We start from the raw sequence: 27,083 nt of genomic DNA on the forward strand, positions 1-27,083 counted from the left end.
GTGGTATTTTTAAAAATTTATTTTGAATTTTTATTGATTTTATTCATGAGAGGCATGAGAGGGAGGCGGGACATCATCCCAGGGATCCCAGGGAGATGCTCAACCACTGAGCCACCCAGGTGTGCCCCCTTGAGTGGTATTTTTAAAATAATATGTTTATATATGGAATTATCAGAAATGTGGTTCAGGCATTATACAAAAACATCTAATTTTTTTTAAAGAAATGTTGAAAATAGGGATCCCTGGGTGGCGCAGCGGTTTAGCGCCTGCCTTTGGCCCAGGGCGCGATCCTGGAGACCCGGGATCGAATCCCACGTCGGGCTCCTGGTGCATGGAGCCTGCTTCTCCCTCTGCCTATGTCTTTGCCACTCTCTCTCTCTCTCTCTGTGTGTGACTATCATAAATAAATAAAAATTAAAAAAAATGTTGAAAATAGTACTAAATAATAATGGTTTGGTTAATTCTTTTCTTGTTGTTTCAGATTATATATGAACAGGAAGGGGTCTATATTCACTCATCTTGTGGAAAGACCAATGACCAAGACAGCTTGATTTCAGGAATATTACGTGTGTTAGAAAAGGTATGTTTTTAGTGAATAATTTTATTTGATAATTGCTTATGGCAATAGTTTATCTTTGGGGCATCATCAGTAAGTTTGAATTTCATGTGTAAAGTGAAATTATGTAATTGAACAGTGGTTGTAAATTTAATATTAAAATGATGTTAAAAATACTTTATTTGAAATAATTAACTTAATAAATAATAATAAAATAAAATTTTTTATTTTTTTATAAATAATAAAGAAATTTTATTTTTAAGTAATCTTTACACCCAGTTTGATGCTTGAACTCATGACCCCAAGATCAAGAGTCCCATACTCCACCAACTGAGCCAGGCAGGCACCCCAGGGGAAAAAAAAATACTTTAGATGGGCCATAAAATGGCATGGAATATTACAAAACTTACATAAAACTTGTTATAATAAACATTTCTTGTAATGAAAAATAATCAGAATTTAAAAATCTATGTAACGTCAAATAGTGGTTTGCTTCTGATATTGCATGTTTAAAATTCTAGTATTTAAGAGTTTAAAATTTCATTTTGGGGTCAGGGAATTAAAAATAGGTAACTAAAAATGTAAGATATTGCTGAATAGTAAATATAGTCCATATTTTCTTTCTCTAGGATGCTGAAATAATAGTGGACTGGAGACCACTGGATGATGCTTTAGATTCTTCTAGTATTCTTTATGCTGGAAAGGTATTTAAGAAAGAAAGGGTGTGGCTAGAGGGATGCCATTTTTATGTTTATTTTTTTGTTTTTATTGTTCAATCCTGTATTCATTTATTCATTCCAGTATAAGGAATACCATTTTTATTTTTTTATTTTTAAAAAATATTTATTTATTTATTTATGATAGACACACACACACACACACACACACACAGAGAGAGAGAGAGAGAGGGAGAGGGACAGAGACACAGGCAGAGGGAGAAGCAGGCTCCATGCCAGGAGCTCGACATGGGACTCGATCCCGGGACTCCAGGATCACGCCCTGGGCCAAAGGTGGGCGCCGCACCACTGAGCCACCCAGGGATCCCCAAGGAATACCATTTTTAAAATAGCTTTTTTGAAGTATATTCATATCATAAGATTTACTCTTTTAAAGTGTACAATTCAGTGGTGTTACTGTATTTACAGAGTTGTGTAACCATCAACAATATCTAACTTTAGAACGTATTCATCCCTCCTCAGAAAGAAACTGTACTAGTGTACACCCCTCATTCCCCCTTAATCCACCCTCTTGCTACCACTAATCTACTTTTTATCTCTGAGAGTTTGTCTATTGTGGACATTTCATCCAAATGGAATCATACAATATGTCGTTTTTTGTGACTGACTTCTTTTTCTTAGCCTAATGTTTTCTAGGTTTATCCATGTTATAGCACCTCTCAGTTCATTCATTTGTTTGTTCATTCGTTCCTCCTTTCCTTGCTTCTTTCTTCCTCTGCTGAACAACATTGCCTTTATGGATATATAGTAGTCTCCCCTTTTCCGTTGGGGATACATTCTAAGACCCCCAGTGGGTGCCTGAAACCACAGATAGTAGTGAACTGTATCCATACTTTGTTTTTTCCTCCTATACATACCTATGATAAAGTTTAATTTATCAGTTAGGCAGGTGAATGACATAGGTATTGTAAAGTAGTGTTAGACTATTAATTGTATGTACATATTGTCAGAAAGTGGATCAGCTCCTGGACCATTGTTGACTGTAGGTAACACACGGTGGAAAAGAGAAACCTCGGTTACAGAGTAGTGGGGACTACTATACCACATTTTATTCTTCAGTTGATGGCTATTTGGGTTGTTTTCATTTTAGGTTAATATAAATAATGCTGATATGAAAGTATCACAAATATCTGTGTGGATATACACTTTTCTCTTAAAAACCTAAGAGTGGAACTATTAGGTTATATGATAGCTATGTGTTTGCCATTTGTTGTGTGTTGACTCACTATGGAAGGTAGAGATTTCTATTTTATTTCTAATTCACCCTGAAACTCAGGCTCAGTTCTCCACATATCTTCTCAAAATATTTAAACATAGAGATGGTCTTCAGATTTCATCCTTTTTTCTCTTAAAGATTTATTTATTTAATAGAGAGTGTGCGGGGGCAAGGAGTGGCCAGAGGGGGAGAGAGAATCCAAAGCTGACTTCCTGCTGAGTGCTGAGCCTGACCAGGGGCCCTGAGATCATGACCTGAGCTGAGTCACCCAGGTGCCTCCAGATTTCTCTCAGAGGCTTCTTACAAGCTCTTTGTGAACTGGTTGTTGCCCTTTTGGTTTGCTGTGTAGCAATGTCTTCATTCTTTTTACCTCTTCCCCGTATTTTTATCTCCCATTTTGTATATTCTGTGCTGTCTTTTTTTTTATTAATAATAAATTTATTTTTTATTGGTGTTCAATTCGCCAGCATACAGAATAACACTCAGTGCTCATCCCGTCAAGTGCCCCCCCTCAGTGCCCGTCACCCATTCACTCCCACCCCCCGCCCTCCTCCCCTTCCACCACCCCTACCCCTAGTTCGTTTCCCAGAGTTAGGAGTCTTTATGTTCTGTCTCCCTTTCTGATATTTCCTACCCATTTCTTCTCCCTTCCCTTCTATTCCCTTTCACTATTATTTATATTCCCCAAATGAATGAGAACATATAATGTTTGTCCTTCTCCGATTGACTCATTTCACTCTCTATGCTGTCTTCTCTTTTGGTTTGCTCCACTGTTTTTGTGCAACTTTCGTGCTTCTGAGAAAAAGGGTGCATGGGAGCAAAAAAATTTCTTTTTTTTTAGACTTTTCTATCCTAATTCTGAATTGATAGCTTGGCTTGCATAGAATTATAGTTGAAAATATCCCACATATTTTTAAACATTATTGTCCTACGTTTGTCTGGTTTCCCATGTTGATGTTAAGTTTAATACATTCTAACTCCTGATCTGTTGTATGGTTTTTTTTTTTTTTTTCCGCTTTAGAAGCTTGTATGATTGCCTCTTTGTTTCTAGTGTTCTAGATGTCCTTGTAGTAGCCTTTGTGGTTCTTTTTATCCATTGTTTTAGATACTTGGTGGGCTCTTTTAATATGGAAACTTGTATCTTTTAGTTATTAGGAAATGTTGAATTATTTCAGTGATGATTTTTTTTTTTCTGCTCCATTTTCTGTTTTCTTTTTTTCTGGAACTCTTTAGACCTGGACTGGTCCTCTAGGTTTTTAATCTTTTCTTTCCTGTTTTATAATTCTGTATTATTTTCTAGGAAATTTCTTCATTTTAATCTTTCAGTTCTTCTATTGCCTTTTTTCATTTTTGCTATATTTTAATTTCTAAGACATCTTGTTCTAAGTATCTTTCAATCCTTTTAAAAGTAGCATCCTGTTCTTTGTGGATAGATCTTTCCTTATTTCTACGAAGTTTATAGGTAGTTTTTAAGATGTTTTTATCTCTTTATAATATAGTTCCTTTAATTGACTTTTTTCCCCTTGTTTCAATTGGGACTTTGTCTTTTGTATAGACACTTACTTTGATGTTTGGTGGTTTTTGTGGTGGGGTGCTTATATTTAACAGCAGACAGAAAAAAGTAATCGACTACTCTGTAGGTATCCCTGATGTTAAAACTAGATCCTTTCTCTTGGGCTAGTCATTTGAGATTCCTGAGATTCCTGCAGATTCCTGCCTGGAGAGGGTATGCCTGGATTCTAGTGTTCTGGGAACTGAGTGGAGCAAGAGAGCTTGGAATCTCACAAGTTCATTATATAGATGGACTTTTTTTTTTTTTTTTTTAAGATTTTATTTATTTATTCATGAGAGAGGCAGAGACACAGAGGGAGAAGCAGGCTCCCTGCAGGGAGCCTGATGTGGGACTCGATCCTGGAACCCCAGGATCACGCTCTGGGCCCAAGGGAGGCGCTCAACCACTGAGCCACCCAGGCATCCCTCTATAGATGGACTTTTAATCAATTCTTGTTTAAGGTTTTACCCTTTGCTCAGTGTACTTGGTTTCTACTAATCCTGAGATAATCTGTTTTATTTTCTCCAATGAATACATCTCCAGCCTTCTAAACTTTTGTTAGTACTCTTCTTTTTAGCTTGACCTCTATCCTAATTTTCAGAAACACTTGATCTACTAATTCCAAACTTTTGTGCTGGTAGGGCTCTGTAGATGTTTTTGGCTTTCCTCATTGATTTTATTCATTTAATTTTCCTCTCCATTTTTCAGTCTGTTTCTATTTCTTAATTTTTTTGTACCTTTATATTTCTGTTCCTACAAATTTTCCTTTTTCCCTTTTTAAGAAGAACTAAGTAACAAAACATTTTTGTAAAAGTACTCAAGTAATAGAAACAAACAACAGAAATTGAAGTTTTACTTCACTTGAATTCTGTCCCTTATCTGCCTCTGTTTAGTGTATATCTTTCTAGACTTTTATCTGTACACATTACATTGTTGATCTATCTAGACCTAGTTTACTTTCTGTGTTTCTAATTGTATATACTGCATATCGTTATACTACATTGTTTTATAACTTCTCTTTTTAATTTATTATTAAGAGTAAATAAATATTAACATTTTTCAGTTTTTAAACTATAACTGCCTGGGTGGCTCAGTCAGTTAGACTGCCTTTGGCTCAAATCCCAGGATCGAGCCCCACATTGGGTATCCTGCTCAGTGGAGAGCCTGCTTCTCCCTCTGCCCCTCACCCTGCTCATGCTCTCTCTCAAATACAAACCTTAAAAAACAAACAAACAATGGCTTAGTATTTCTTTGGGTACCCCCTAGTTTGTTTATTCATTCCTTTACTGATGGGTATTGAGATATTTTCAGTTTTTCATTTTTACAATGTTCAGTGAAAATTCTGGCATGTAGCTCTTTGTGTACATGTGTATTTCTCTAGAGTGGATGATATAAAAAGAATTATTGTAGTGACACATATGCATAGTTTGAATTTTAATAAGTAATGGCTATATTGCCTTTTTGGAGTCAGTACTAATTAATTAGCACTGTCATCAGCAGTGTGAGATACTATGTCTTTATACTGTCTTTCATATTTTAATTTTTTACCTGAATGGGGCCAAAAATTGAAATTCATTTTAACTTGTATTTCTTTTTTTAAAGATTTAATTAACTTATTTGGGAGAGAGCATGTGCATGTGTAGAGGGAGTGGCAGAGGGGGAAGGAGAGGGAGAAGGAGAGAATCTTAAGCAGACTCCATGTAGAGTGTGAGCCCAATGTGGGGCTTGATCTCACAACCTTGAAATCCTAACCTGAGCTGAAACCAAGAGTCAGACACTTAACCAACTAAGCCTGTCAGGTGCCCCTTAACTTGCTTTTCTCTGATTGTTTCTGAAGTAGAACATCTTCCTGTATGTTTGTTGCTTCGTATTTCTCCTTTGACTTGCTTGTTCACACCATTTGCTTGTTTTTTTTTTTTTTTTTTTTTTCTCTTTTGATAATTTGCCAGTTTCTAAATAGTTTGGTTGGTGCTGTTTTTGTATTCTGGATGTTTTTGTCTGCCATGTGTTTTGGAAACATTTCACCCAGTCTTCTTATCTTTAACTTCTGTGTACTTTTATTGTACAGAAATTAAATATTTTGATTTAGTCAAATTATTAATATTGAATTTTAGACTTTTGGTTTTATTTATTTATTTTTTTTAATTTTAAGTTCTGGGGGCTCCTGGGTGGCTCAGTCGGTTAAATTTGCCTGCGACTCAGGTCATGGTCCCAGGGTCCTGGGATTGGGCCTGTGTCAGGCTTCCTGCTCAGTGGGGAGTCTGCTTCTCCCTCTTCCCCCCTCCCTGCTTGTGCTCTCTCTCTCTCATTCTGTCTCTCAGATAAATAGAATCTTAAAAAAAAAAAAAAGTAAAATGTTAAGTTCTGTGGAACTGTACATGTAGATATGTGTAGCTCTCTTAGCTAATTTTGACTGAGAAATATGCAACCAATGGTGACTATTTTATTTAAGCCACCTTTAGTTATTTTCCTCAGATAACTACAAATCTACAGGTTTGGAGTGATTCTCCTGTTTATTCTCTTACAGTGATAACATGCCTGCCATATATTTAGGCATCATAGCTATATTCAAAGCAGGAGAAGGGGGAAAAGGGATGAGGCTTTTATTGGGAAAGCAAAAGCATTTCCAAAAGCCCTGCAGTTGACTTCTGCTTTTATTTCATTGGCAACCCGAACTGCAAGGAACTTTTTTCTTTCTTTTTTTCTTTTTCTTTTTCTTTTTTTTTTTCCTGTGGGGGTGGGAGTGGGAAAGTGGTGGGGGATGGGGTAAGGGGCAGGTAAAGATAGGCAAGAAAGAAAAGGATAGGACATAGTGGTTGGTTTTCCCATCAGTGATGTCTGTCACAATCTACAAACTTAATTTATGTAGACATTGAGGATATATAGTTAATTGAAATTAAATTCTGGTTGTAGTCCCTAAATATTTTATATGTTGTACATTTTTTAGGACTCTAGTTCAGTTGTAGAGTGGACACAGGCCCCAAAGGAAAGAGGTCATCGAGGATCAGAACATCTGAACAGTTATGAAGCAGAGTGGGACATGGTCAATACAGTTTCATCTAAAAAGAAGCCACATACCAATGGAGGTATGAATTAAATCTTTTGAAATCTTAAAGTGATTTTCTACAATATAATAAAAATAAAACTGCAAAGAAAATTCTTTACGGATGATTTGATTCTTTAATACATATAACTCATATTTTAGTTATATTCCCTCTTCATCTCCTTGTTTTGTTGATTGTGACTTTATAACAAAAAAAAGGCTTTAAAACCATGTGTTCTGTTTTGTAGTTATTCATGACAGAAAATAGAAACACTTCAAAAAATTGCTTTAGAGGTCTCACACATTTTTCTACAATTAAAAACAACATGTTATTTCATCCAAAAGCACCAGGGGGAGATGGAGTATACCAGTTAACCATACTGTTCTAATTTCAGTGATTATTGAGATCTACACAGTTCATTATAGTTTCCCATTTATATATATGTTTAGTGACTATTCTCTTTTATATGTTACATGTATATATTTAAATTTGTGTTGCTACTTGATTATCTGCACGTAAATAACAAAAAAGAGCAAAGCTAACAACCTGATAGATCACATATACTACACTAAATATGACTCAGGTAGGCCATCTGTGATATAGTCCTATGTATTTGTGATTTTATTTATTTATTTATTTATTTATTTATTTATTTATTTATTTATTTATTTTTGATTTTTATTTATTTATGATAGTCACACAGAGAGAGAGAGAGAGAGGCGCAGAGACATAGGCAGAGGGAGAAGCAGGCTCCATGCACCAGGAGCCCGATATGGGATTCAATCCTGGGTCTCCAGGATCGCTCCCTGGGCCAAAGGCAGGCGCTAAACCGCTGCGCCACCCAGGGATCCCTGTGATTTCTTTTAGAAATAGTAAATACTTGTACAGAATTAAAATGCTTTTTTTCCCGTATTGATTAACTTGTGTTTTATAACTAGAAGGACATTTACTCTCTTACTGATTTTGGTCTGAGTTTTTTTTTTTTTTTTTAAGATTTTATTTATTTATTCATGAGAGACAGAGAGGCAGAGGGAGAAGCAGGCACCATACAGGGAGCCCAGTGTGGGACTTGATCCCTGGACTCCAGGATCACGCCCTGAGCCAAAGGGAGGCACTCAACTGCTGAGCCACCCAGGCGTCCCTTGGTCTGAGTTTATAATTTATCCACATTGCCCGGATTCAGAAAAGCCTGGCCAAAATTGGTTAGAATATGTAAAGCTACATTTATATAGCTTTGTGACTCAGTAAATCTGATTTTTTTTTCTTCTTCTTCTATTTTTTTTTGGAAATCTGATTTGCATGTATGGTCTGGGAAATCATTCTCTTCTGCAATAGTTATACTTTGTACTGTATCATCTCTTGGAAACAGTGACAATTAAGTTAATAGTAATTCACAAGCTCGTGGTGAATTAAAATCAGCTCATGCTGGTGTGTTGTTGGGTTTTGTTTTGTTTTGTTTTTACTTCTTGGCGTTCTTTTTCGACTGAAAGCGAAAGTTCTTACCAGAACAATGCAAAGTATGAAGACCACAGGGTTTTAGTATATTTGGCATGTGAAGTGATTTTTAACTGCTCTAAATTAAGATCTTTAGGATTAATATATGTAAATTGTTCTTTTTTTGTTTGTTGTAGCCTAATACTGTTGAATCCTTGAAAATGAAAATAACAGGCTATAGGAAAGAGCAAAGGAGTGAGATTTCAGAATTTCATAAAAGAAAGAAGCATTACATGTGTGAGAAGAGCATAATCTGACAATAAATGTCTTTTTTAGATTAGTGGTTTTCAACTCTGGCTGCACATTGAAATCACCTGGGGAAGTTAGGCTTTTGTTAAAAATACTGATTATGTGTGTTTTTTTTTTTAAAAGATTTTATTTATTTACTCATGAGCGACACAGAGAGAGGCAGAGACACAGGCAGAGGCAGAAGCAGGCTCCCTGCAAGGAGCCGGACACGGGACTTGATCCCAGATTCTGGGATCACGCCCTGAGTCGAAGGCAGACGCTTAACCGCTGAGCCACCCTGGCGTCCCGATATGTGTTTCATCCTAGTGAATTAATCAGACTCTGGGGATGGAGACTGGGTATTTGTATTTTTCAGATGCTGTAGTGTTGATTTTAATGTGCAGAATTGAGAACCTGTGTATAGCTTTAGAGGTTATCAAAAACCACAGATATAAATACTGTTTATACGGCTTTGGCCATGCATTGTGACTTATAAAGTGAAGAGCCTTTATTTAGCAATTACTGAAAGTTAAGGATACATTTTCTTTTTTTCCTGGTATTTAAAAAATTTTATAAATGTGTTTAGCAGTAGAAAATAATATTGAACATGGTGTGATGCAGTATACATACACATGCACATACTGGACAGAGCAGGAGTTATAAAGTGCAGAGCCTTCTGTCCTGTCCCTTCTTCTCGTAGACTATCTCATCTGATTATATTTCAACAGAAATTCTTCCTAAAGGAGATTTTTTTTTTAGATTTTATTTATTTATTCATTTTATTTTTTTTTTGAGAGAGCGTGTGCGTGCATGAGCACAAGTGGGGGGAGGGGCAGAGGGAGAAGCAGACTTCCTGCTGAGCGGGGAGCCTGATATGGGGCTTGATCCCACACCCTGAGATCATGACCTGAGCCAAAGGCAGACTCTTAACCACTGAGCTGCCCAGCCACCCTGAAAAAAGGAAATTTTGAGTTAACTCTTGGATTTATTAGTTTTCCTTTGTGTAACCATTTCTATTTCTCGTTAGCTATTGGTGGTGGACTAAATTGCAGATTTCTTTTATGTTTACTTGATACTAAGTTATTCATTTATTCAGTGCATCTTTGAGTACCTACTATGTGCTACCTACTCTTCTAGGCATTGGAGATATAATTATGAAGAAAATAAAATTCTTGTTCTCATGATGTTTAATTATATTCAAGTAAAGGGACTTCTAGAATTGACTTGTTAATGTTTCTTTGTTTATTAGAGCTTCAGGTGAGGAAGTGTGTAAGGCATTTAAAAAATTTCAGATGTGATGTGTTTCTTTCACTAACATGGGAAAAATCTATGTAAAATTTTTACTTTTGAAAATGCACAAACTCCTGATAATTCATATAGCTTGCATGTATTTATATTCTCCATATGATTTTCTTGCATTAATTTAGATTAATTTTTTCTGTGTAATTTAATAATTTAATTTTAAAAGTTGTATCTAGTTTTTCATTGCTTTGAAAATATTTTTGATCTTTGCAAATAATCTAGTGGTCCTAGATACATTCACATGTAAATGGTTCAGGCAGATGTTGGAATTCTACAATCATTTTTACTTTGATATTAGCTTGAACTGGTGTTATGAACTCTATGATATAAATTCCAATGATATATGATATATGGTAGTCAAGTGGGCAAATGGCACTTAATCAAGTATCAGCCTTAGTTAGGTATGAGTTCACCATCTGAACTGGCGTGGAACTTAGGTCACTGTAGAGAGAAGTTACTTATTAGCCTTTCTGGACTTCTTTCAAATGATATTTAAGTGTCCATTAAACAGTGATGGTGCCTGTATTCTTTGTAGGTAGAGGTTCTGTAAACTGTAGATTTCTTTGTCAGTTCAGGAGATCTTGTTGGAACTGATGGAGCTGTAGTGTTCCTGACTACGTAGGAAGGTGACACACACACAAATGAACGCTGATCTATCCTTTGATCAAGTTCTGTAAGCACATATCTTCTGTGCAGTTTGTTTGTGGAGTTGATAGTGGGATGCAATGAAGATCTTGAATAACAGGATAGTGTAACATTTCTTAGGAAATAACATTAGAGAAATGGATTTTTAAAATTTCGGAGACATGACATGCTTATGTCCAACTTAAAACAGGTCAAAATGGCATTTTTGGATAGAAATGATTAGTAGTGGGAAAGTAGCATTTTCCCCTTTGTCCTTTGAATTTTTATGTAAGTATTTTTTAAGCTGCTTGTTATCAGTTATGATATTGTTCACAAACCTAGGATTTTTAAGCTTCTATAAATAGCCACAAACTCAGAAGATACTTTATTTTACATTACTGTAGTTTGGGTTGAACGGAGGTCTTACTTTAGTAGATTGATTTAGTAGAAAGATTGAATGTATTCTCTTTTTTTAAAATACGGAACACTTCATGAGTTTGGGTGTCATTCTTGCACAGGAGTCATGCTAATCTTCTCTGTATCATTCAGTTTTAGTATATGTGCTGCTGAAGCAAGCACCGTATTCATTCTCTTCAAAGCACTCACAACTTAACGTTTTCATCCTCAACTCCCTACCACTCTTTGGGTTTTTGCAAATAAAATGTCTGTTGGTATATTTACTCCAGTATTATTATTTTTTTTATTCCAGTGTATTTACTTTTACTCAGTGTAATCTAGTGAAAATAATTGCAAAGGCAAGTGAGGAAGGAAAGGTTTTTTGTTTTGTTTTTAATGACTCTCCAAGAGCATCACAGCATTCCTCTTTGGCAGGGTGGGGGCAGTGGAAAAGATGAACATTTATCGAGTATTTGTTACATAATTGACACTATACTAGTTAGTTGACAAGCATTATCTCTTTTAATTCTTAGTATAGCATTGGGAGGTAAGTATAATTATCTCCATTTTTACAGATGATAAAACCAAGGCTTAGAGAGATTCAATTATTTGCCCCAGATCATTCAAGTAGTAAGATGGTGTTGCTGTAATTTGAATCCAGCCTGCCTGCTTCCAAAGCCATAGTCAATGGACAAAGACAATTTATTTGAAATAGGGATAACATTTATTCACTCTGAATGCAGTAAGATAATTATTTTCAAAACTATTCTTTTAAGAAAATGTCTGTTGCCATTTCTAATACAGGTGGAAGCCATAGGAATGTGAATGCTGTAGTCATTCCCTAGGCTCAACAAGTTTCTGTTAGGCAGTCATGAAGAGCGCTGTCAGTACCTTTTAAAAAGGTGAACAAAAATATTTTGCCCCACTTTCTTGTTTTTAAGATGCTCCAAGTCATAGAAATGGGAAAAGCAAATGGTCATTCCTGTTCAGTTTGACAGACCTGAAATCAATCAAGCAAAACAAAGAGGGTATGGGCTGGTCGTATTTGGTATTCTGTCTAAAGGATGACGTCGTCCTCCCTGCTCTGCACTTTCATCAAGGAGATAGCAAACTACTGATTGACTCTCTTGAAAAATATGTGGTGTTGTGTGAGTAAGTATCCAATTATTTTCTACTTCTTGAAACTGGATTTTTGCATTGGTCCCCAGGCAAGCAAGTTTGACTTGTCCTTGGGCATCGGAGACCTGTGTGCAGATGAGGGCACAGGCAGCTTTGGCCTTTTTGGGATATTGACTGCTTTGGATGAATGATTGAGTAAGATTTTGCCATTTTTGTACTTTGGGTCAGCAACTTGTCACCTTATTAGTGTTCTAAAGAAGCGTGGTCCCATATTTTTTATACATATTTAAATGATGCCTCAATAACTTATGGATTATATATTTATATAATTAACGTTTTATTACATATTGTCTCTTAAAGATAGAATTTTACTTGTAATATTATATATTTAAATCCAGCAGGTCTAAGGCCTTTATAAAATTATTATAAGTATGGAAGACAGGGCTTTTTTGCTTTCCAGAAGTCTGGTGTCTTATATTTATTCATCTATGTGCATTTGTACACACATACTCTTTTTTGCTTTCACTTCCAACACCTATGTTTTGGGTATCAGAGTTCTGAGAATTGTGTTAGTTGCTTCATGGTTGTAAGCACAATAGGTTGTTCCTGGATTTCTGAGAGTTTATGGTCTTGTGAAGAATGCCAACTAGTAAATGGCAATAAATCTCAAGAACTAAGATGAAGTACAAGGTGCTTTGGGAGCTCCCAGAAGGGAAGAAGGGTCTCTCATTCAGACTGGGGGTTGGGTGGGTTTCAGGGCAGACTTTCTTGAGGAAGTAGCATCTGTGTTAGACCTGACAAATGAGTGAACATTAGCATGTAAGGGAGGGAAATATTTACAGGGAAAGGTGTTTTAGATGGAAGAATTTAAAACCTGTAATCCCAGAACAAAGTAGTTGAATATCACAGGTCTGCATATTGCGGGGAGGAGGGTACCAAATTTAAAGGTGAGGCCAGCGAGTTGAGTAAATGCCAGAGCATGAAGGATCTTGTAAATAATTTTAGCCATTTGTTCCAGTCATGTACATAAGATGATAGTGGGATGAACTTGGACAGGAAAGATAGAAGTACTGGAAAAAGATATTTAGGGTTTACTTTTGTGATTGAGTGGGTATGTGGAGGTAAGAAGAAGGGAGTTGAGATTTTAGCTTGAGGAACTGTAGGGATGGTTGTTAACCTTGTTAGTAATGTTGTCACTTTATAATAGAGTAACATAATGCTTAAACTTAGATTATATAAATCTAGTAGTGATCCAGAATTTGGAAGATTTTGGCTGCATTTTTTGATCTGACGTTCTCTCCCCTACCATGTTGACCATCTCTGGGTGACAGAGATCAGTAGCAGTATCAGTAGCAGTATCCATAAGAAGGTCAAGTCTGGTCGGCAGTATGTGGGTTTTGGATCTTGAAGTGGGAAGCTTTGAATAGGTTACCACCCATGTTGGGGGATTAAGTAGATTCAGGAGGGGCAAATGGTCTGGCTGTTGAACAGATATTAAAGGCTTGGGGGTTTCAGTACCATAGCAAACTCTATGTTGTGATGTAACTGTCAGAAAAGAGTTGATGCAACCTGAGACCATTGATTAAAGTGTAGTATTTAGGATGAAGTGGTAGTTTCTCTCTACCCTTTACTGGTCTTTACTTTGGAGAACTTTGGTTGGTGTTAAACATTGCATTTTAAACGTGTTAGACTATACCACTAGAAGAGACGACTAGTATAAAGAGACAGATCAAAGTGGTATGAAAAACATGAAAAGGACGTGGGGATTTAACTTAAAGAAGAGGTGTTTTGGTGCAGTGTTAAACAAAATCCAAACTTACTATGGTTAGTGTAATCCTGCACTGCCTTTTTAAATTCTGTTTATCTCTTCAGCCTCTCTTCATGCCATTCTCTTTTATATTCTGGCCATATAGTTTTCTTTCAGTTCCTGAAATGCCCCAAACTCTTGCGTTAGAGTCCTATATGTATGCTGTTTTTCTTTTGCCTGGAATATTCTCCTTTTTTCTGATCCTAAGAGTGGCTTTTCTGAATGTCCTCTCTCCCATGTAATGTAGGTTCCTACTCCCTTTCTTTTTCGTTGTCTCATTTCCTTGTTTGCTCCCTTCATAACTCTTTTTTTTTTTTCCTTCATAACTCTTAATAGAATAATGTTATTTATTTACTTTTTAAATATTCTACTCTAGAATGTATGCTCACAAAGGCAGGGATCATATCTGTTTTGTTTACATTTTCACTTAAGTTCCTAGCCACAGTGCCTAGCATAATATTTACATAATAAGTCTCAGTTGAATGAATAAATGGCATGGTACTTAACCAATGCTACCAATAATTTTAAAAAGGATGTTTTAAGAAATAGATTATAATTTGATTTGTATGGCTTTAGAGAGCAATTAGAAGAAAACAGGTTGTAGCTCAGGAATTAGAGAGTTTTCTATCCTGGGTGGGTTCAAGGATAGACTCGGCAATAACTTAGGTGCTTATAAGAGTCTATATATCTTGAATGTGTGTTGGTGATGTTTTAATGAGGGTTGTGAATGAAACTTCTTTACAAATACAGAAAAGGGGGATCCCTGGGTGGCGCAGCGGTTTGGCGCCTGCCTTTGGCCCAGGGCGCGATCCTGGAGACCCGGGATCGAATCCCACATCAGGCTCCCGGTGCATGGAGCCTGCTTCTCCCTCTGCCTGTGTCTCTGCCTCTCTCTCTCTCTGTGACTATCATAAATAAATAAAAATTAAAAAAAAATACAGAAAAGGAAACAAAGTAAGGAGTAAATATAAGAATCAGATAATGGTAAAAATATAGTTATTGATGAGGCTTAGATATGCAGCATCATCATAATTTACCCCAAAGTAGTTTTGAAGTCACTCACCAATTTTTGAACAACTACAGGTCTTCCTATTGAGGACAGACCACTTATGATGTGAATGAAACCAGACCAGAAAGCCTCTTTTATGTTGAAGGCAAATCTGAGAGAGAGAGAGAGAGAGAGAGAGAGCGCAAGCGCATATGCATGTGTGCGAGTGTGTGTGCATGCAATGTCTGGAAGGGGGAGTGTTGTTTATGCCAAGCATGTACCTTACTCTTTCCTATCTCAGTAATCAGATTTGTCTTATTAGCAAAGGACAGTTTAATAGAAGTGCATATTTCCATTTGAAAACACAAAGCCATGGGAATGATGTCCCCTCCCGCCATATATAGTTTTTTTGAAGACCACTTATGTCCTAGACACTCTGTGCTAACTGCTAGAAAAAGCAGTAATCAAAAAAGATATGGTCCCTGCCTTCATGAAGTTTGTACCCTTGTAGGAGAGACAGACATTACTTATACAAATAAACATAGCATTTGGCTGTAATAGGTACTCCAAATAAGAGATGTGTAGCACTATGAAAGTATATAGTAGGATAATTTGTAAGTTTTTTGTGAGTCAGTAGTAATTGAAGCTCTGAGAAAGAATGAAATTAACGGGAGGATAAAATGGAATATAATGTGAACATCAGTGATTAATTGCAACCTTTAATGGCCTGGTCAAAGAGAAGAACCTGACAAAGGAGACTGACCTCCCTCCCTATATTTGGTTCTTTTCTCTCTCCCTTTTGGGTTTTTATCACTCAATTTATAGTCCTATGGAGATGTAGCCTTTCTAGGGGGGTGAGGAGGGTGGAAGAGATAGTCCTTCAAAAACCACCCCTGATACCAGCTACTTCTCCATGGTGCATTCTTCTGTGACACTGGAAGCTAATTTATTCTTTGCCCTCTGAATGATCTGAAATACGTAAGAATAGTACCCAAGGCCCCTCTGTACCCTAAGCTGAAATAAACACTTCCTGTTCTCTCTCCCGTTATAAATTATACCAAATTATATTGTGCTGTAGAGCTCACCAGAGATTATATGTTGAGTCCAAGTGGTAGACTATGGATACTCCAAATAAACTGTCACTGACATTAAAAAAAATTCCATATTTGTGTAAGCCATCTGTATCAGATTCTCAGGAAGATATTGAAGATCTTTGTTCTTTATTTCACAAGTTATAATCTAAATAAATGGAATTCTCAATTAAGTTGAACTCCAAAGAAATGAAAATATCCATATATTCTCAGTTTTTCACTCTACTAGATGTCAGCCACGGCAGCCTCATTTGCTGTCCCCAGATCAGTTATCTTAAGCAAAGTGATGTTTCCAGAGTTGCATTCCTGTGGTCGGAGATTGTTGTAGAGACCAGAAGGAAGAATAGTTCCAGAAAACTTTGGTTTCCACAGCCTCATTGGGATGCCTGGCAGTCTATGCCATGGTCACCCTTTTTTTCAATGCAAAACCCACAGAATTAGACCATACTCTTTTTTTTCTCTGATTAACCCAGTTTAATGATGTGACATACATTTGTGGCCATCTTCTCTTCCTAATACTGCCCCTAATGAATTAAGGGCCTTACCATACAGATGAACTGAAATCTTGGATGTACTAGGGATGTGCAGCCTTGTAAGAGTGAGAATGAGGCTGGAGAGTTATGTACAGTTCTTCTTTCATTCTCACTGGCTGGATCAATCAGTGCAAAATAGACCAGCTTCTTGAGACTTGTAATTTCTCAAGCGGTTTTCTTATCTCCTAGAAAAACAAATTGTCCTTTTCATTCATGTTTGTTAGTGTTCTTTGATTTATCACCTTTTAAAACATGCTTGGGTAAAGAATGAATCACAAATATATTACTTTCTGGAACCAAGTTGGTGCTAGGATATGAAGGAAGGTTGTAATACAAAGATTCCATTAAACTTATTTTGTATATTGGGGCATTTTTCATTAATATATAAATATCCAGGCAGTAAGATATTTCCTAAAAAGCCAAATTGGTTGTATCATCATATAACACCATTTATAAAATGAAATTATAAACTCTCATTTATTTCCTTTGAGATATATGTGTAAAATAAATAAGAATATGTTATACCTATAGTTTTGTTGTAAATATTCTGTACTTTATTTTTATTGACCTTTTTTGATTGATAACCTTTGCAGTGATATTTTTATTTCTTTAGCTTTCTATATTGGTTATTCTCAGTAGCAATGGAAAATAGCTACTACTACATCTCAGCACTCAAAACATTCTTCAATTGTTATCATTTCTGAATTTATTCTAAGGTCTTTGGGAGAGGCTCACTCCAAAGCTGGGGAGGTAACTTCTGAATTTTCAATAGATCTATTTCTATAGTTGTGATATTAGACTGTAGTTTTCTTTAAGCCCTATAGTAGGCTCTAATAGAATTAGTGATGTTAACATCATTAAAAGTTCTGTCTTGCTGCTACAAAGAATTTGAAAATTTGAATAATGTTTTCATAAGAGATCAACTTCCTAGAATCCATTATATTTCCAGAATATATACATATAAATCCGTCATATTTGATCTTTCCAAATTAAATCAGTGTGATAACCTGGCAGGTGGAAATGTAACGATATTCTGGAATGCCAACCCTCCTTTTGATGAGCTCTGCAATTGCCTAGCAATATACAGCTTGTCCTCTGACTCATGTACTTCTTAAAAATGTTTTTTTTTTTTTAATTTTTTTATTTATTTACTTATGATAGTCACAGAGAGAGAGAGAGAGAGGCAGAGACACAGGCAGAGGGAGAAGCAGGCTCCATGCATCGGGAGCCTGATATGGGATTCGATCCCGGGTCTCCAGGATTGCGCCCTGGGCCAAAGGCAGGTGCCAAACCGCTGCGCCACCCAGGGATCCCAAAAATGTTTTTGTTGATTTTTTTAGCTTAGGGCAGCTAAGTCTTAAATTTCTTATGTCTCTCCTCCTAGAACTTTCCCCAGCCCCTCATCACAGAGCATCGGGTATAAAAAATGAAATCCATTCTTTTTATTTATTTTTTATTTTTTATAAAAGATTTTATTTATTTATTTGAGAGACAGCACAAGCCCGGGGAGGGGCTTGAAGAAAGGGAGAGGGATAAGCAGACTCCCTGCTGAGCGCAGAATCTGATGTGGGGCTCAATCCCAGGACCCCAAGTTCCTGACCTGAGCCCAAGTCGGATACTTCATTGACTGAACTACCCAGGCGCCCCTAAATCCTTTCTTCTTAAAAGAATAGCTGTGGTTGCTTTTTGGTTAGGCAGTCATTTCTTCTTCTCATTGCTCGTTCATTGACTACAGTTTGAAATCTGGAGCCATAATAATGATCTGAGCCCAGATAGCTACATGCTTTTTCTACATGCATAGCCAATGTTTTGACTTCAATTACCAATTTTTGCTTGAATTTTAAAGAAATAATTTGACTTATTGTTAGAAACAGTAACCATAGTACCAGCTGCCCCGTGCTAGGGGAAAACATATATTGTTATATTACTTACTTTTCTGGTGCTACATTTAAAAGACTTATTAAAAAAATGCCTTGTGAGAGTATATATAGGTCTTTGTATTAAGCATAACCCCAGTAAGTTCAGAAAAATGACATTTAAATGAAAATTGAACATTTTAAAAGTTATATTTTTTCTTACCCTCAAATGACTCAACCTCATCTCCTTTTAAAAAGCCAAGGGGCTTATTAAGCTACTGTTGTCTCTGAAGATCAAGCATTTCTGAATGTGTAAGAATGAGATCCTGCTTTGGAGTTCATATCCCCTCTGGCATTGCTGTTGCATCCTGTTGTGTTAGAATTGAGAAGAGATAACTGTTATTAAAGTTCTTATCTCAAACATTTATAATAAACGAGAAGTAGATAGCTGCAACATAACACATTTAAGTTTTATTTTAAACACAGAAAAGTTGTGGATTTATTATAGCTAACTTACTAAGTTTTAAAACTTAATAGACAAAAGACTGGATAATTCATCTGATTACTTCAAATTAAATGCCTATTTGGAAAGCATTCTGTAGTAATTAAGAAATGTGAAGAAAAGAATGCAAAGAACAACTTGCTTCTAAGAGCTTAATAAACAAGAACTAAAAACATACTATTACCTGAACTGTACATTATTATAACCTTATTAAATATGTTCATGTGTGTTTATAATTATGGTTAGCATAATTAATGATCTTTAAAAAATAATCTATTTTATCTTGTGTTCTTAATATCTTATATTGCAATATTACCAAGCTGTGGCATGAAGTTGGAAACCCTTTCAAAATAGGACATTTTCCTGTATTGTAATTTTATATATACTGATGAATCCTAAAGTGTGCTTTCACTTTTCTTTAATTTTTATGATAATAAAAGCAGATACGTTTGTAAGGTTTTTCTGTTATAATTACATGCAAAAACTTGGGTTCGTTACAGTTTAGTTCTCTTGGCTTTACCTAGAATAAAAATATTCAACCCTTTTATGTTAGCTAATTTAGTATTTCATGTTTCATATAGTTTTGGAGCTCATTTAAGATAGTTACTAGGTATTTACTAATATTGTATTGATGGGCAACAGTTCTAGAACTGGACATTTGAGTCTTGGGTTTTCATTGTTGTCAAGGAAAAGTAGGCATTAGTAAGTATTCTGGTAGTAATTGATGCAGTGTGCTAGTATTTTCTACAGATCCCTGCTTTTGTTACAGATCTCCACAGGATAAAAGAACACTTCTTGTGAATTGTCAGAATAAGAGTCTTTCACAGTCTTTTGAAAATCTTCTTGATGAACCTGCATATGGTTTAATACAAGTATGTTTCTTAATCTATTTTGTATTAATCTGTTAATCTTACATCATTGTTTCATATACCTCCTACCTCTCATTTTCTCAGATTATATAGAATGAGACATGTGTCTCTCTCTGTGTAAACTTTATGGAACTATTCTCTGTAATTTTTTTTATTCTCTGTAATTTTTAAAAAAATAGTATGTTTCATCCATTTGTAAAACTCAGAAGCTTCCTTGGTTTAGTTACCCTTAAGGCAATTTTTCCCTTTATTGTAATACTGATATTGGACATTAGTAGATTTTTATTATCCTAGCTTTCACTGACTAGGTGGGAGGTTACTGGGTAAGCTACTTTGAATTCATTAATGTCGTTTGAATTTTTATTTTCCATTTTAAGTAGATTCATTTGGGGTCCTGATAATCTAATTCTCCTTAAGGTATTTGAGTATATTCTTACATTTGGCTAAAAATATGCACTTAACACAGGCAGAAGTAAAGTTACTTATTTTTCACTCAAATTTCTATGTAAACTAATGAAATGGTTGTTTGTTTATTCACTTACTCGTTCAACAAATGTTTGAGGGTTTACTCTGTCCCAGATGGTCTCTTCTTGGTTCTGAAGATAAGATAAAAAGGGCAGTTTTGAGGAAGGAGGACGAGATAGCTAGACAGTGATGAAAGTAAACAGGGAACAGTTTTTATTGTGAAAATAATTGTTAAAAGACCTTTAAAAAATCACTATTGTTGCTAACTATGAATAAGCAGGCAGTTTGGGATTTAGAAGTAACCCTAGCAATAGAAAAACTTTTGTTGTTTTCCAAGGCAGCACTGTCCAGAACAAATTACACTCATTGGCATGATTTATTAATCAGATAATTAGATTAAAATGTCAGCTGATATTTAAATATTGTGAGCTTTTAAAACTTAGCTATTGAATATTTTCCGTTAGACTAGTGCACACTTCAAGAAATATTTTTTTTGTGAAGGCAGGACTGCTAGACAGAAGAATGCTGTTGTGGGCCATTCATCAATGGAAAGTAAGCACTGCATATATTTGTGATGTATGCAGATTGAATAAAGCCTGCAAATCATTTGTTTATCTGCAATTTAATCAGTAGCATTAACTTGCTGTGTAATATTCTCTTTTAACCAAATGAAAAGATTGGCTTAGAAAATAAAAATTTTTCTTCCCAGAAAAAAAAAAAAATCTTAGAACACTCTGTTTTAGTTCTGATTTCCCTTTAAAAACCTTTGCCCTTTTGCTCATGATAGTGGTATTTTTATTATTTATTTGAATTAATAATGATAATATTTCTCTTCTTACTACATAGAAAATTAAAAAGGATCCTTATACAGCAACTATGGTAGGATTTTCCAAAGTCACAAACTACATTTTTGATAGTCTGAGAGGCAGTGATCCCTCTACACATCAACGACCACCTTCAGAAATGGCAGATTTTCTTAGTGATGCTATTCCAGGTTTAAAGATAAATCAACAAGAAGAACCAGGATTCGAAGTCATCACAAGAGTGAGTGGACATTTATATTAACATAGCTCTCACATTTTAACAGGAGAAATGCTTTTTAAACATGTACTGAATATGATAGAAATAGAAACTCAGTTTTGGTTATATCTGCCTCTTTCTCATAATCCTTTCTTAAAACTTTTTTGCTAATATATCTAACAACTAATACTTGTTCTGCCTCCACATTGTTGGATTGTGCTGCTTCATTTACTGCTTATACTTTTTATTAGTTGGATCTCTTTTCCTTGATTACTTTTTGATGATAATGAACAGGTTGTTTGTTTCATTGAGTGCATAGCAGTGAATATGAGCCTTGCATATTGTTCCAAGTTCTCTTCCTAATTTATATGTTTTCTCAGTAGGCACCAGGGGCAGCTAGTCAGGACACTACTCTAGGGCTTTTATGCTTATGTGAATCTTTTCTTTTTTAAGGAAGATGGATCTTGGCCCTGAATTGTGGCCAATCTTTATATATGCCCAACAAGACTTTTGAATTTGCTACAATTCTAGGCTGTACATAGTTGGAACATTATAAATACAAAAATTGTAATACTTGAAGGGCTTATCTTGCAAATGGCATTTTTAAATTACCAACATCTGTTAATTGAATAAAAAACTGTAGAAAATACCAAGTGGAACTAATGGATCACGAATCAATTCTGAGAGCTACAAATTTTAGTTTGGAAGGAAAGCTAATTTTAGAATATGTTTAGTGGAATAATACTGTCTTTTCAAATAATAACAGCACACCATTTAATTTGAAGAGTCCCTTATGGAATTTACATGTCGAATGTTTTGTACTTATGTAATTGAAACTCAAAATAGCAAATATATTCCTGTCTCTGAATTTATTACTCTGTTATTTGTATGGTTAGTAGGAAGGAAAGTGTATGGAATGCTATTAAAGTTCATAAACAAAACATTGAAAAATAAGGGAAGATACTAGAAATGTTAGAAATTAACATTTGTGCCTGAGTGATAGTGTTTTAGTTATCGTTTCCGTGTACCTTGATTTAATATCACCGGTTAAAAGTGTATTCCATATTGCTTATCTTATTTTAGATTGATTTGGGAGAACGACCTGTTGTTCAAAGGAGAGAGCCAGTATCACTGGAAGAATGGACTAAGAACATTGATTCTGAAGGAAGAATTTTAAATGTAGATAATATGAAGCAGATGATATTTAGAGGGGTAAATACCTTAATATGGATGATATTTGAAACTGCTGATATTTAAATTTTCTTTTTTGGAGGGATGTGTAGAGTGTAGAGGGAGTCAGGGAATGAATTCCTTTTTGAATAATGATGCCTTAAAATCCCTGTAGGACAGAGACATCACAATCTTTGTGATGTCCCTTAGGATTGCGCGGTGGGGAGGGCGGGAGACCATTAAGCCTAGGGAAGAAGAGTTTTCCTTACTTAAAGTTCTGTGGATTATATGAAGGAGGCGTGTATGTACCCCACTGGTAGTCGCCTTATTTAATAAGGATTGGACTTAGAAAGACTAATCAGTCCCACTGTCTTCTATAGAACAATACTCTGCATTGTTTAAGCTTTCTGAAAGTTTACATCTTCAGAACTAGAGGTCAAAAACAAGTTAGTATTCACTGAATTGAGTGAATATGTATAAAAACTGTCTCTTAAATATTAATCTTCCTGTATATTTATATGCAAGTTTTGTGAACTTAAAGTATTCCATTCTTTTTTACAACTGTGTTTAATATGCATGTTTTCTTTAGGGACTTAGTCATGCATTGAGAAAGCAAGCATGGAAATTTCTTTTGGGTTATTTTCCTTGGGACAGTACCAAGGAGGAAAGAACTCAATTACAAAAACAGAAAACGTAAGTAAGATCTTTTGTATGTTCACCAAAGAAATTAGTAACTCACTCATACAAAATAGTATAGGGCTTCTAGATGATTATTTTAAATAGATGAGGGTATGGGAAAAATAATTTTGTTTTCATCTTTATAGTTGAAAAATTGAGCTCTGTACTTTAAACTAGTCATTTCAAGCACTCCTTATAGTTGTGTTGGTGAATATGTAGAAATATAGTAAAAAAAAAAATTCCACTTCCTTTGTAAAAACATTTTGCATACTTGAAAGATAACTAATTAGATAGGGGTTTTTAAATACATCATCTTGATCCATTTTTGCAATTCATTATGAAATTATAAAAATGGCCACAAGAAGTATATTTACTCTTTAGGTTAATTACCTTTAAATTATTTTCCTGGTGCACTTGTAAATAAACTAGTCTTTCCTTCTTTTGGAAAACTTTCTGTTTTTTTAAGGTATTTCTCAGACTTGAAACTTAGACCAACTTTCCAGTTACCCTTCTCACTCCCAGTTCATCAGGGTAGCCTTTGATTGAAAGCTCACTCTGAATCATTATGTACATATTTAAACCTTCAGACAATCCTTTCTCTTTCAATACATTTGCCAATTATTCTAAGACATTTCACATTAACAGGTTTGTGAATAAACTGGTTAGAAAAATGGAAATCTAAAAAAAAAAAAAAAAAAAGAAAAAAAAAAGAAAAATGGAAATCTTATGTCACATTAAAAAAACAGCAATTTGTAGATTTGTATTTATAATTATTCACAAACTTTAGTGGTTAAAATATTTAATAACTAGAATACTTTTAGATATCATATTAAGGATTGAGGTAAATGTTTTTCTTAAAATCATACCTAAATTATTCTAGTAGTTTAAGCAAAGTTTATGGTATGTATAAGGTTATTTTATTTTTCCTTTGTATTTAATTATGTATCATAAGTAAACATTTCATTATCCTATTTATAACCTCACATCTCACTAGCATCATAAATGCTATGATATATTGTTTATTTTTTTTTTTTGCTATGATATATTGTTAATGGAAAAATCCATTTAGAATTTTTAAAAATACCGTGTTCTCATAGCTTTTTCTGGTATGAAATTGTTTTCTGTAGTGATGAATACTTCAGGATGAAACTACAATGGAAATCTGTCAGCGAAGAACAAGAGAAGAGAAATTCGAGATTAAGAGATTATAGAAGTCTTATTGGTAATTTTTTCCTAATTTTGGAAATGCATGAGAGGGGTTGACATTGAAGTCTTGATAAGATTTAAGGAGTGAAGGTATATGCTATGGAGATAGGGCTCAAAAGAGAAATCAGAATTAGAGAGTACATTAGAATGTATATTTGATGATCTTGGTTGTTCTCTTCCAATTAGGAATATGAATTCAGTCGGTATATGTACTGACATACTTCATTTTCAGTTCTGAACTATGAATTTTAAAAGGTTAATTTGCTTATTGAATTAATTTCATTCAAAAACCATTATGTCTCCCTTATTACAAAGAGTTTGTGTTTATTAATAGGAAAATTAGGAACTATAGATAAGCAAAAAAGAAGAAAATAAAGATTAACTTTGTTTCTGTCATCCATAGATAATTATAGTTAATAGACATTGGCTTATGTCCCTCCAGACCATCTCTAAATATACATTTATTTTATTTTTTTAATAAGTGACTTCAGATAGGAAATTTTTGTCAGTGTGTGAGAATTGAGTAACTATTGTGTGGGAATAATTATTTCATAAAAAAGAGATGTTTGACAGAATTTTACATTAAAAGAATTAGACTTATTTCCAAAGACTGAGTACTGGGCTACCTAGCTCTTACGGTAAAGGCCAGGTTGGTGTAAGTTATTGAAAGAATGCATAGTTACTGCTATAAGTGTCTTAAGTTTCAGTTGATAATCTCCATTGTACAAACTGAACCATTGAAAACAAAAATGGCTTGTCCAAGATCACATGGTTAAGGGCAATACCCAGTTTTAATACTCTTAACTATCTGGTTAGCTGGACTCTATATAATTTTAGGATAGCTTTGGATACTAGTGGAACTTATTTTTAAAATTTCCATTTTGCTTATGAATTTATAGCTTCATAAATAAAGATGGATGGAGTTTTGGTGGAGTGTTGGAAGTGATAACCTGATGGGAGTGAGTTTAGGAGGAAACAGGAGTAGTGGAATTGGTCACAATAGATACAGCTCCTTTAAGAAGTTGTGCTCTACACAGATGGAGATAAAATGGCTGCTGTTAGAGGGGATAGTGAGATTGAGTAAGGTTTTTATGAAGATGAGAGAAACAGCAGTATGGTTGAAGGCTAGGTGAGAATGGATCCAATAGGAAGAAAAACGAAACTAGAGAGGGACACAAGAATTAACTAGGGCAATATCCTTGGGTGGATTTCATGCACAAGAAGGGGGATTGGATTTAGCCACCAGGATGGAAGCTCATTTAGAGTGATAGGTGAGAAGGGACTCTGCGAATGCAGGTATGTGGCTAAAATAGTGGGATCCTGGGGGAAGTTCTCTTTGGATAACTTCCATTTCTCAGAAATAGGAAGCAAGATCCTCATCTGAGAACCAGAGTTGGGAGGAAGTAACATTTTGGAGGCTTGAGGACAGAGGAGAAGATGTAAAGTGGTTACATGAATGGAGACAAGGAATGGATGAATGAACTAAAACATGTTTACCAGGCAGCGTTAGAGGCCCACTTGAGGTTTAGTTACAGCAAATGTAAAATGGGGTCTGTTGGCGGCATGGTTGTGGTTTCTTCAGTCTTCTTTAGCTATATCAAGTTAGATGGAGAGTTGGATTGAGTGAGGGCTTTTTTTTTGTTTTTTTTAAACCTAAGTACTAATAATCTTCTTTCTTGAAATAATTTCTAGAAATACTTTCCTTATAAAATATTCTTTATATATCATTTTTGATCCCTTTTTGTTTTCTGCCTGGCATGTTGCATCTAAATATACAAGAAGAAGGAATTGCAGATAGTTCATGAGGGTACAAATAATTTTTTACCATGTTTAAAACCCCCTGTTAAGGCAAATAATCTCTGTTGTCATTATGACTATGTAAATTGTGCTTGAGTTAATAAAAACGATAAACTTATGCACACCTTTTTATCAACACTGATTTGAGAATGAAACATTTTGATGTTTTTAGTTTTCTTTATTTTTTGTTTTTTATTTTTTTTTAAAGATTTTATTTATTTATGCATGAGAGACAGAGAGAGAGAGAGAGAGAGGCAGAGACACAGGCAGAGGGAGAAGCAGGCTCCATGCAGGGAGCACGATGTGGGCCTCAATCCCGGGACTCCAGGATCACGCCCTGGGCCAAAGGCAGGCGCTAAACCGCTGAGCCACCCAGGGATCCCCCTAGTTTTGTTCTTTAAAGATTTTATTTGTTAGAGCGAGAGAGAAAGCACACAAGCAAGGGGGAAAGGTGGGGCAGAGGGAGAGGCAGATGGTGAAGTAGACTGACCACTGAGCAGGGAACCCAACACAGGGCTCTGTCCCAGGACACCGAGATCGTGACCTGAGCTGAAGGCAGATATGTACTTGTTTTTCTTAAATCTAATATAGTGTATTTAATTTATTTATTTATTAAAAAGATTTATTTATTCATGAGAGAGACAGACTGAGAGAGTGAGAGGTGGAGACATAGATGGAGAAGCAGACTCCTTGCAGGGAGCCTGATGGGGACTCTATCCCAGATCCTGGGATCACGACCTGAGCTGAAGGCAGGCGCCCAACCGCTGAGCCATCCAGGCGTCCCTAAATCTCATATAGTATATTTTAATAGAAAGCTATAATATTGTTCTCAT

The 27,083-nt window shown here is 35.2% G+C and overlaps 1 protein-coding gene and 1 non-coding gene across 3 annotated transcripts in view; one reads left to right on the top strand and one right to left on the bottom strand.

The window, feature by feature from the left end:
• TBC1D15 (TBC1 domain family member 15) overlaps positions 1-27,083 on the top strand; it is a 68,688-nt gene that overhangs the window by 24,203 nt on the left and 17,402 nt on the right. Inside the window, exons 2-11 of one of the 2 annotated variants that reach the window (XM_038550022.1) lie at positions 482-580; positions 1,186-1,260; positions 7,009-7,147; positions 12,091-12,301; positions 19,815-19,917; positions 20,881-20,931; positions 21,226-21,423; positions 22,483-22,611; positions 23,159-23,262; positions 24,375-24,469. In XM_038550022.1, the coding sequence (XP_038405950.1) occupies positions 482-580; positions 1,186-1,260; positions 7,009-7,147; positions 12,091-12,301; positions 19,815-19,917; positions 20,881-20,931; positions 21,226-21,423; positions 22,483-22,611; positions 23,159-23,262; positions 24,375-24,469 (1,204 nt within the window). The remainder of the gene's footprint in view (positions 1-481; positions 581-1,185; positions 1,261-7,008; positions 7,148-12,090; positions 12,302-19,814; positions 19,918-20,880; positions 20,932-21,225; positions 21,424-22,482; positions 22,612-23,158; positions 23,263-24,374; positions 24,470-27,083) is intronic. The other variant, XM_038550023.1, reaches the window with a different exon arrangement.
• LOC119873815 lies at positions 11,227-11,332 on the bottom strand. The gene has a single exon (XR_005366316.1). It is a non-coding gene; the product is annotated as a U6 spliceosomal RNA (small nuclear RNA).

The sequence above is a fragment of the Canis lupus genome, chromosome 10 (genome assembly GCF_011100685.1).
Source record: "Canis lupus familiaris isolate Mischka breed German Shepherd chromosome 10, alternate assembly UU_Cfam_GSD_1.0, whole genome shotgun sequence".
Classification (NCBI taxonomy): Eukaryota; Metazoa; Chordata; class Mammalia; order Carnivora; family Canidae; genus Canis; species Canis lupus.